The following is a 12,271-nucleotide window of genomic DNA, read 5'->3' as shown; positions in this document are numbered from 1 at the left end:
TGAAAGGTAATAGTCATGCTGCTAGATGGAAAGGGAGACCTAGAAGAAAGTGAACTGATGATGTAATAGAACTCATCAGCATGGAGGTCTGTGGTTGCAAAAGAGCTGCAAAAAACAAGAACCATGTAGGAAAGTAATTGAAGCAGCCAAGACTCACTTTGGGCTGTAATGCTACAGAAGAAGTAATGTGGAAAACATACACTGTAAAAAGAAGAAGAAGACGTACCCAGGAAGGAATTATTGAAATGGACAGGAATCGGTAGATGTGATGTGCATGTACAGACAAACAAATGTCTGCTATTTCAGTAAAGTTAAAAGTTGCACGATTTATTCAGGAGAAAGAGCTTCACAAACTGAACAAGTCAGTGATGTGTTGGATCACCCCTGTCCCTTATGCAGGCAGTTATTTGGCTCAGCAATAATTGATAGAGTTGTTGGATGTCATGCTGAAGGATATTGTGTCAAGTTCTGTCCAACTGGCATGTTACACCATCAAAATCCTGAGCTGGTTGGAGTGCCCTGCCCATAATGCTCTAATCTTGCTGGCCAGGGTAGGATCTGGCGAGCACGAAGACAAAAAGTAGAAATTCTTTCTGTGTGCGAGCATGCTTGCTGAAATATAACCTCAGGATGGCTTGTCATGAAGAGTAACAAAATGGGGTGTAGAATATTGTCCACATACCATTGTCTGTAAGGGTGCAGTGGATGACAACCACAGAAGTCCTAGTTTGAAAAGAAATGGCATCCCAGACCACCACTCCTGGTTGCTGGTTGTATGTTGGGTGACAGACATGTTGGTATCCTGCTTCTGTTCGGGGTTTCTCCAGACATAATCACTGGTCTTCGGGCCTCAGTTTGAAGTGGGAATCATCACTGAAGACAATTCTACTCCAGTCAATGAGATTAGTGGCCAAAGATTTGGAGACACCCCAGACAGTGGTTGAATACCAACCTGACTGTCAGCCACCATACAGCCTGACAACCAGGAGTGATGGTCTGAATTGCCATTTCTTTTCATAGCAGGACCTCTATAGTTGTCTTTCACGGCACCTTTACAGCACGATGGTACGTCACTAATATTCTGTGCCCTGTTTTGTTGTCCTACATGGCAAACCATCCTGGGCTTACATATCAGCAAGATAATGCCCACTTGCACACAGTGAGAGTTTCTACTGCTTGTCTTTGAGGTTGCCAATCTCTACCTTGGCGAGCAAGGGCACTGGGTGCCTCCCTGATTGAGAATGTGTGAAGATATCCTCCAGTAGGACATCCTACGACTGTCAATCCATGCCAAGCCGAAAAACTGCTTGCCTAAAGCCCAGAATTGCTCAATTTGTGAAACTCTTTCTCTTGGATAAATTATCCAATTTTTCCAAAATTGTAATCATTTGCTTGTTTGTACATGTTCATCACATGTAGAGATTTTCGTCCCTTTCTGATAATTCATTTATGGTGCATTGTGTTTGTCTTAGTGTGTCTATATCATGACACAACTCTAATCTCTCTGCATCAAGAACCAGTGTTGATCATGTGACGAACCAAATTTGAATCCAAAGTGGAATTTGGGCTAAGGCATCAGACTTGCATTTAGAAACAGCAAGGCCCAAATCCTTTGTAGTTAACCAGATGGAGGTTTTCAGTGGTTTGTGTGGATAAATTTAAGTGAATGACAGGAAGGTAACTTCAAAAATAACATAGCCTATACTCTTCTCCATTCCTCCCCTAGTGGCCACTTTTATATTGTGACATTAAACGCTAATTTTTTTGCCTTCCATTATCGACAGAATGTTAAGTCCTAGCCTTCCTTTCTTTTCCATACTGAGATGTCATGTTACTCCTCAATATGAATATGGGACATAATCACTGGAAATCCTTTCTAAACTGATGTGAGTACTTGTGAGTTTTCTTATTAACTACGGTACTTGTATAACACGAATCATTAGATTTTTTAAAAGCATGTACAGGCATTGGCAGTAACATGGTCCTCTGTTTCAGGGAAATGAAGGTAGATGTATAGTGGGCTCTCCACCAGACAAGTCTGAAAGTAAGTGTGTAAACAATACTGTTGTCAGTTAATAGTTTTGTGCATGTTTTATGACTCAACTATTAAGAAGACTCATTAATTTTTGACATATTACCTGGTTGGGAGTTTAACAGAGAAAAAAATTTGCTTTACGAGGAGAAATGTAAAAATTGGAAAAAAAAACTGCATCATTTATTTGTCTGTGATTTATGTAGATTCAGTCAAGATGGCAAATGAATTTGCTGAATCAAATGGTTGTGAACAAACCAAGATCACCACTGTTATCACTACTACCAGAAGTAGCAGTAGTACCATTACTACTACTGAAAAAGTTTTGAAGACCTCTTATTCATCAGAAGATTCCCCAGAGGTAAGAATAATTAGTTTATAATACTTATGCCTGAAATTTTTGTTGATGTTATTACTGAAGGTACACTTCTTTTGTGTGGGCTACTTTTAAAGACACACTGCAGGGGGATTTTGCTTCCCTCAAAAAACATGTAGAGAAGGAAAGCAATTGGAATTCTATGTAATAAATGTAATTGACAGTAAGACATAAGTAGAAGATTTTTACTAATTTTTTGCATGAATTAACATCATTCTTCAGTTATAAAAGCAATTTGGTAACATCTTTAAATTCATAGGCATATTGATGAGCTGGCTAACATTTACCTTCAGCCCAGTGTGGGTGATAGACATTCACAAGTAGAGGCACGTCAAACCTTTGGAGTCACAAATTTCTTCTTCAGGATAGAAAAGATGAGCAAGGTTGGAGAAAAAGGAGAGAAGAGGTGGGTAGATAGCATAGTTCAATCAGAACTTGAGGAATCCATCGTGTCTTGTCTAAGAAGGAAAGGAGATAAAGATGAAGGTAACTGTGCCAGAGTAGGAAGTCAAAGGCAGAACATTACAATTTTGTTATTTATTTACAATGGTTTTCAACAACTTAATTATACAGCTACTTACAGTAATAACATGAAACACACAAATGAGTTTTTGTGCAAAACAGTTATTTTTAAACAAAACAAAACATCACATGCAGTAACAACTGTAAATAAACATTAGGCATTACATTTTTAGAAACCTGTGATGTGCAAATAACAGAGTTACAGTGTTTAGGAAACTACATAAAAATGGGTTTTGCAATAGTAAAGGGATGATTATGCTCATGGAAGATCAATGTATCTTTACTGCTTAAATGAAAACCTTTCACGAAAAAAAATAATAAAATTATTAGTGTTTGTTAGATATGGTTTTGCTTTTTATTATGAATGTGATGCTTTTTCCACCTTGGTGTGGAGCCTGCCAAAGTTAATACCAATAAATGAAGATACATTCAGTTTTTTTGAGGTAGGGAAGTAATGTGGCTTGTTCTTAACACAAAAGATGTGGCCCCTATCTCCAAATGAACTACTGCCAAGTCTATTTTAAGCATATTAGAATCAACCCAGAATGTGCAATAATTGAATTCCATTCTAATATATACCAAATTTAAGTGTGGTTTATCTGTTTGTGCCCGTTTAAATCCACAACCCACCCTTTTTTCGTTAAAGGACACTTTATGCCCTTTGCATACAATTTTACTAGCTGAGAAAAAAATTTACAGTTAAATGATGTGACTGATGCCAGATAAGCCGGCCGTTGTGGCCGAGCAGTTCTAGGCACTACAATCTGGAACCGCGCGACTGCTACGGTCGCAGGTTCGAATCCTGCCTTGGCCATGGTTGTGTGTGATGTCCTTAGGTTAGTTAGGTTTAAGTAGTTTTAAGTTCTAGGGGACTGATGACCTCAGAAGTTAAGTCCCACAGTGCTCAGAGCCATTTGAACCATTTTGATGCCAGATACTTAAACTTCTACTGCTGCATCACCAACTAGCTGAGCACCCAATGGTGCCCACTATGTATTTATTTCCCTCCTCTAGTAGTCCGTCTCCTCCTCATCCACCTTTCTGTCCACCTGTTCGTACCCCACTGCCTATGCGCTCCTTCCATCCCCCCCCCCCCCCTCGCCGCCCATCTCCTCCTCCACCCTTCTAGCTCCACGTTATCACCTTGACCCCAGTAGGAGGCTGGTGGGTCTTACCACAGCAGTACTTCATTTCAGATTGTAACTAACATGTGTACCAAATTTACTTGAAATCATTCCTGGTGTTTAGGATGAGCTTTTCACCCTTGGGTTTGCCCACGTACACACGTCAAATATATGTATCTCTGGTAAATTTCAGCCTGCAGTTTCATTTTCACACAGCTCAACGTATTTCCTGCATAATGTATCGTACAGAAATATATGTATACTTATAGGTACATTCAGCAGCATATGTGGATACTGTCTGTGAAATGTGTAGTGAATAGAGTTAGTACTAAAGTAGTTAGAAATTAAAATGTCATGCATGATTTGGCAGTTTTTCACACATCTCAGCATTTGATGTCATATCTTCTGAACTGTGTGTTGTACAATGATATATTTTGGTTGTTACATTCAGGGGCATATGCGAATACTGTCTCTGAATTGTGTTGCAAATACAGTTAGTAGTAAAAGAAGTAATAAATTAAAACATCGTGCTTCATGCAGCAGTTCCACTGCATGAACAGTGATTAAGTAGTAAGTGCACTGCATGAACAATGATTATGTAGTAAGTGCTAAACTTCTTTTTCATTTTATTGTATTGTGTCGGCGAGAAAAAGTTTTGCAAAGATTTGAAATTATGTGTGATATTTATTGCAAGTCACTAAGTGCTCTTATTTTCAAATTCTGAACGAATGAAGTATAAGATGTGTCATGTGCTACACTACTTTTTCATTCTCACCCTCACCTCTTGGATAGGCAGGTGTTTCTTACACTCACAGCAGTTCTTTCCAGACACTTTGATGATGTAATTCAAGGCACAAGAATCTAAATACCAGATCTCAATTTCATGAAACTGTTTAGAAGCTGCAAGGAAGACATTTTTGGTCTGGCTGTTTCCTAGTTACATTTGCTTTATCATTATTTTTTGATGAACATTGTCCTTTTTCAGCCTTTCTAGAAGACTATTTAGCAATACTATTTGGCCTATTCCTCTTTCAGCATTTAATAATGAGTTTTATTTGATGCTGTTTACGTAAATATAATGCTGATTGTTCATTTGCATTGACATGTCAAGTTTGACACCTTGTAGTAGCTTTATTTCAATAGAATCTCCGGTGATGTGTGTGCTGTTATTTTCATACATGGGAATAATTTGTCTGGTCCATGAAGAATATAAGGGGCCTTTGTCTCTCTTCTTCCAAGAAGCATCCGCTTCCATTTGATACAAAAGAGAGATGGCTGTAACATCCCACAGTTTGTCTTGCACTAAAAAGTGTTCATAGAAAAATTTCCGTGTTGAATAATTTTCACATCTGATCAGCATTACAACTGTCTGAAGTCCAGATGAGGATTTATCACTCATTTTTAGGACTGAATGTATAAAATAAATGGCAGTCTGTGCACGGAAATGATCACTCTGCTTAATCAATAAAAAATCGGCACACATGGAACTTACTTACGAACTGACTCTAGATGTCTGCGTGCAGCATCTATTGTTAACATTTATAAAATGTTGCTTTCATAACTGAGCACATAATGTTTTTGTGACACATTTTTAGTATAACTGACATGAATGGCTTGTAGAAGTATTTTTTATTAACTGAGAAAAGCACTATTTGCCCAACAGTGACTACACGTATATGAAAACACAACCACCACAGACTAAAGTGAAAACAAGGAGGAAACTGTTGATACTAATTTAGATATTTCAACAGATTTTGCCAGTGGTGAACTGAAACGAAGGAAAGAGAAAGGAAAGTGAAGAAATGAAACATATGAGGAGTGAGAAGCTCGTTGGGATAAGCAAAGTATGAGAAAAAAGCGATTGAGAGAAAACTTAACAGATGAAATTAGAGAAGAAGATTGAATGAGACACTCAGCAAGCAGACATAGAGAAACTCTGGATGGAACAAGATTATGTAATGAACTAAGTAGATTTACAATGATTAAAGCTTGTGAAACACAATGATTGCAAGTGTGTAAGTAAAACATTAGTGTACAAAAAGTGCAAGCAGAAGAATTAGATATTTCAGTTTCTCAGGTGGAGCATTCTTTTATGATCCCACTAAAAGAACAACAAAACAATTACAATGTCATTGGCAAAACGGATAAAGTATTTCACTTACGCGGTGTCAATAAATTCAGTATAGAAGCACCAGATACCTGTTGCATGAGTGGAATAGACCAAGCTAACAATTTTTCAGTTAATTTTTAAAGTTACACTACCAGGAAAAAATGCAACTCACTCAAGGACAACGCCATTTTATTGACAAGTGATTCATTGTTATAGGAGTATAACATAACAAATTCAGACCAAATGAAACACAGGTCACCGATACACAGTGTATCTCCCTCTGATGGCAACATAGCCATGTATTCTCACACACAAATGTTAATACAGGTGCCAGATGTCATCCTGTGATAGATTGTCCTATGAATCTTTAACTTTTTGTTGCAGTTTGGCAATGGTTCTTGTAAATGCTAAAGGACAATTAAGTTGTCACTTCTTCATGTCCTGTGTGTGTTCAGTTGCTAAGAGATCTACTGATCGTGTTGGTTGGGGCAATTGTTGTACACTATGAATAACATAATGTCCCAGCAGCTGTGTGCTGATGCATTACCCTGCTGAAAAACATATCACCTTTGTGATGAAGAAATGCCAGTAGTATGGGGTAACAACCTGTGTGATGTTGTGGTCACTGGTTACTTAACCCTGCAGAAACACCAAATGATACCACAAGCTCTGTCTGATGCTTCTCCCCCCTCTACCCTCACTCCCCATCGCCACCCCACTCCCCTCCGCCACCACACTCCCCACCGAGTGAACATGTGGCATCCCCGCTGCTGCTGGATTATCCACAGAATCCACTTGTCCTTGCATTGAGAGCTCTGCACCCACATGGATTCCTGGCCAGGTGCATGGAGGAGCATGCTGGTTGACAGCCATGGAGGAATTCTACTGGACTCTTCTCCCTTATCAGTGTCGACTGCAGGAACTTAGAAAAATTGTTAGCAGCTCATTTGTAGGAGAATCGGCCACATATGTTATCATCTATGTTTTAAAAGTTTGCATCAATCTTTTGGCCCCACCATTTGATTAGGGCTGCAAAGACAGAGACAGAATGTTATGAATTCCACGTCTGTGGCTGAACAAATTTGGGAGCAACATTATGGTCCATTGTCCAACACCAGCATGAGAAGAACTCCTTCAGTAGCAAAAATTCTGGTGAGTGTGGTGATTGTTCTCTCTGCACTTATGGATCAGCAGCGGACCGTCAGTGGACCACATAAGGAAAGTTGGCAGAACCTGCTATCATGGATGTGAGGACATCAGCCAGCATGGGATCATTTAGTGGACAACTCCTTGCTGTTATTCTCACTGATGCCAGTTGTCGACATGATGTTTGACCTGCGACATGGCGCTAGGGAAGCAGCTTATTTCACGAGACACCACTGTTACCTTGGTGCAAGAGCCGCAAGATAGTTCACTGGGGAGGTTGTGAGGACTACCTGGGGATATTGTTGATCCATGGTTAGTAGGGATCACTTCATCCACCAGTATTAGATGTTGGTGGAGGTGGAAGTAATGCTGCAACAATTTTGAGCATTTACTGGGAATGTGGTCTGACCATCCCTGTTGTACGTACTGCCGCACCTTTGCAAGATTGTGTACTTGGCCATGGCTGTAGCCACACAGGTCTCTGTGATTGGAAAAGTGCCCATGACCTGTTGAGTTTTTTGCCCAACTGGAAGCACAAGATCACATTTTGGTCGAACTCCACGTCAGGGCCCAATGGAAGAGTGCCTGTGTATTGCCTATTAAGTGGTACTGCAGAAGTGAATTTTGTAATTTTACCTGCAGACAAAGAGTGCCTAGTGGTGGAATCCTGTTGTGTAGGTTTGCTGCCAGACTGAAGAGGGAGATTATGGCTTATGACCTGTAATGAGATGATACTTTATTTCATGTAGGAATATATGGATTTTCTTCAGTGCAAAGATGATCGCGAGGACTCTCTCTCTCTCTCTCTCTCTCTCTCTCTCTCTCTCTCTCTCTCTCTCTCTTGAATAACACTTCTGCACAGCATTTAGTGTCTTCAACACAAATGCGATTGAATGTTCAGAGCCATGTGGGTCTCTGTGCCAAGATGGTCCCTGTGTTCTGTTGAGAGGCTTCTGCTGCCACGACTGTTTGCTTGATTGAAATATTTCTCAATATTGCTGACTGGAGGGCCTGCTTCAGGTTCTTGAATGCCTGTTCACATGCCTCCAACCTTACTAAAGGCATATTATTCTTCTGTAGGATGTTGAGTGAGTGTGCAGTTAATCCCATGCCCGGGACAAATTTTCTGTAATACATTATTTTTCTCAGGGAGTGGAGCTCCCTTAAATTTGTGGGTCAAGGAAGGGCAACAACAGCTTCAACGTCTGTCTGTGTGTATGTGGGTGGAGGGCTTATTACCTTAGCAAGAGATGATGTGTCCTAAATAATCCACCAACTGTTGAAAAAAAAGAGATTTTTTGAGATTTCGTTTAAGGCCTGCCAAATGGAGGTTGTGGAACTGCCACTGCTGGTTTCATAAGTATTCTTGCATTGTGGCTCCCATTGTCACAATGCCATCTAGGTATTTTATGTGGCCTAGAACAACCTGCAGCTGTTGCTTGAGGAACCTTTGAAAGACTGCTGGAGGATTGGTCACCTCTGAAACTAAGTGTTTAAAACTACTAGTACATTCTGTGGTTTCTCATCAAGAGGTAGTTGTAAATAAGCTTTGTTGAGATTGACATTCAAAAATACTGACCACCTGTGAATCTGTAGAAATGCTCGTCTGGTTTTGGGATGTGATACTTAACGATATCTGACTGGGAACTAACCTTAATCTCCGTGCAGGCACAGTTTCCGTGACAGTTTTTTCACAATAACCAAAGGTGTTACTCATTCACTTGCAGACAAGGGTTCAGTGACCTCCATGGCATCAAACTATGTGCAAAGCACGTAAGTTATCCAGGAAAGAAGCAAGGGCATGCCAATTTTTTTAATGTAATATGCACCATAAAGTCCTTCACTTTTCCTAGACACTATGGACCGAGTCATGGATGACAAATCTGAAAGCAGAGAAAACATTGAGACTGAATAGATCCTCTATCCCTGCTGTGAACCACAAGAAAGGTAGTGTGTTGCGTGACATTTTCGTATGTTGACGCACTTGGGGTGTTGCCCATTAAGTGCAATGTGTTATTTTCTATATGCTGCCAAGTGGTGAGCTGTGAATTAAAGGGGAGGTGCTCCCAGTTGGAGATGTTAGAGAGAGCAAAAGGGACACGGTGACACCAATGTCAACCTGTAGCTAAACTTGTTTATTGTACAAAACAATGAATAATTTCGTAGGTGACACCACAGTAGTGTGAGACTCCGATGAAATCATATTAGTGTCCGTTATGTCGTAGTGAGACGTGGTATTTTACAAAGGATAAATAGGACTCGGTAGCAACACAGTTAGGCAGAGCACTTGAAACCTGTCTCAAGTGGAATTGTTGATTAACTTCTCACAAATTTCGTCTGTCTGTATTATTCCAACTAAACAAAGAGGATTATTGGTACACATGTTGAGGGATTTATTGTGTACAGATTCATTTGTCATGGTTACTTGAGCTATAGGGAAAGGAGTATTTGACCTGAAATGTCTGAGGATTGTAAAAATGGAGTGGTTGTTTGCTTTCATGTGAACCCTAATTTGGATGGCAGTGTTAGTCAAATGGAGGCCGACATTAAGGAAAACTGTGGAGTTTGGAAAAGAGTAAGATAACTTTCAATAAAGAAATCAGTTAGTTTCTGGAAGGAAGTGGAATTTTTCATCTTAACCATAAGCCTAGGGCACAAACTATTGTTGAACCTCCCATGTGTCTTTGTGTTCTGGCAGGACACAGAAATTTTGAAAGGTGCCACCATAAGCATCACATCATTTATTGGACAGAGTCAATTTCCACCGAAGCCCTTACATCACAGATAACAGTTGCTTTTATGCATATCAATGAGTGAGTGCTATCGATTTCTGATTGTTCATCCAGTGCCTTTTATAATAACTACATAATAAATTTAGCTTCTTTTGTGGGTAATATTTGAAAGCATTTTGAAGTATCAACACTTGGAAATAATGGCATTACCAAAGTATATATTCTCTGTTAGATACAAAGTATTTGCTAGATGTTGTATCTTCATTAATAAGTCAAGTCCTAGTTAGGTGACCTATCAAAATGTTGCCGTACAATGGAACCATAATGGGTTAATTGCTGTCCACCAGATTTATTTACATCTCTGACCTTCAAAGATGAAGACCATACGTGTAAGCATGATGTTGATTAACGTGACAATCAGTGGAGTTTGTGGGATACTTCTAGCTTGTCATTGCAAGAAATAATAATTAAAGAAATAGTGTTAGACATAGATATCCTACATAGGAGGGATGCCGGTGTAAAGAGAGGTTGCATTAGTGACGACAAGGTAGGTTTTAGCTATAAGGGAGTTAGGAATATAGTCAAGGTGTGCAGCAAAATTGATTGTTAGTGACTTTAAAACATGCCTCAGTGAAATGGCCGGAATAGTGGTCTCTGTGTCACAGTACGTACTACTCTGCTTTGGTTTCCTACTATATCTCTCTCTCTCTCTCTGATGGATTCTCATTTATCTTTGTGTCCTTTCTTTCTGTGTCTACATTGTCATACATATTCTGCAAACCATTGTGAAATGTGTTGCATAGAGTACCTTTTCAAGCTACCCGCTAGTTTTTCATGTGCAGCAAGCACGAAGTCATTTTCTTGATAACTACTATAATTTATATATAGCCATTGTGAAAAATGACCACAATAAAAAACAGTAATTAGTTTCATCTTGGCTTTGTGGTCGCTATGAGAGTGAAGTGTAGGGAATTGAAGAATGTCTCTTGATTCTTTGCTTAACATTGGCTCCTCCAACTTTGGAATAATGGACTTCTGTCTTCAACCATCTACCAGGTCAGGATTTTTCAGCATTTCTGTGATGCTCTCTTGTAAGTTGAGTAAATTCGTGACCTTTCATGCTGCTTGCACATTCACTTGAGGATGAAATAGTATTGGAAATCAGTGTGGTTTGTAGTTTTGTAATTAATATTTGGTACCCAGTTTTAGAAAAAAGAAACCATATTTGTAATTAATGTATTGTACCCAGGTTTAGAAAAAAGAAACCGTATTGGTGTATTGCTTATTGGGATGTCTAGTGAAGATTACCAGGGGGCAGAAGAAGATAACTCCAATAACCCCAGACCCACATCAGAGAAGAAGGGAAATATCAAGGTCAAAAGACTAAGCCATTTGGTGATTGCTCTAGTTCATGGCTGTGAACAGAAGAGAGAGAGATGTTTTTAGACCATGGTTCAGAGGGCCATCTGTCTCGCAAGTCAGGTGATCCTGCAGCATGATTTGATTGGCAAGGCAGCTTTGCTAACAACAGTTTGGTCTATTCTGACATGAACAAGTTGATTGTTGTTGCATCAACGAAAGGTGATGGATGAAGAAGGTGGCCTTTTTGTAAAATTTAAATAATGAAAATTATTCACATCTGGGACACCTAGTACATATCTTTTCCTCTCCCTGAAAGAATTCACCATTGGTAAATTTGACAATCTAAGTGTAACCTTAAATCTAGCGAGTAACAAAATAACACAGTTATTACAGCTCTGTCTGGTGACTAGCTGGGTGCACAGGGCTATGACAGCCATGGCAGTACGAAGGTAGCCAAAGCTGGCTTCTGAGACATTTTTAAGGAGTACAAGTTACTGAGACACTTATAAGTCAAGGATTAGAACGTAACATATAAATAATCAGTACATGTTACAGGTTAGTTTTTTTAAAATATATATAACGATTAAGGAGGAATTGAATGATTGATTTCTAGCATAACTAGGAGAAGTAATGGATCTAGCATGATTTTCAATAGGGGCCACGTGATGTTGAAAGGCTTCTTCGTCAGATTGTAGTTTGTTTTTTAAAAAGATGTGAGCACACAGTGCCCTAGCTCTTTCAGGGATTGGGTAACCACCAGGGAGACACCGACTGGTTGTCAAACCGACAGTAAAGCAGATTGAAATCAGGGAACAGAATTTTGAAACACAAGAGTTATTTTAATTGTAACCAGGGAGGACTGAAGCA

At 39.4% G+C, this 12,271-nt stretch overlaps 1 protein-coding gene across 6 annotated transcripts in view; it reads left to right on the top strand.

Moving 5' to 3' along the window:
- The window catches only part of LOC126336272 (muscle-specific protein 300 kDa-like), a 199,689-nt gene that overhangs the window by 53,320 nt on the left and 134,098 nt on the right, over positions 1-12,271 (top strand). For all 6 annotated transcript variants that reach the window (XM_049999771.1, XM_049999782.1, XM_049999792.1 and 3 more), the window contains 2 exons: positions 1,996-2,044; positions 2,239-2,393. In XM_049999771.1, the coding sequence (XP_049855728.1) occupies positions 1,996-2,044; positions 2,239-2,393 (204 nt within the window). The remainder of the gene's footprint in view (positions 1-1,995; positions 2,045-2,238; positions 2,394-12,271) is intronic.

Source organism: Schistocerca gregaria, chromosome 1 (assembly GCF_023897955.1).
Source record: "Schistocerca gregaria isolate iqSchGreg1 chromosome 1, iqSchGreg1.2, whole genome shotgun sequence".
NCBI classification, from domain to species: domain Eukaryota; kingdom Metazoa; phylum Arthropoda; class Insecta; order Orthoptera; family Acrididae; genus Schistocerca; species Schistocerca gregaria.
The sequence above is the reverse complement of the archived record's forward strand: the minus strand, read 5'-3'. Positions and strand labels throughout refer to the sequence as shown.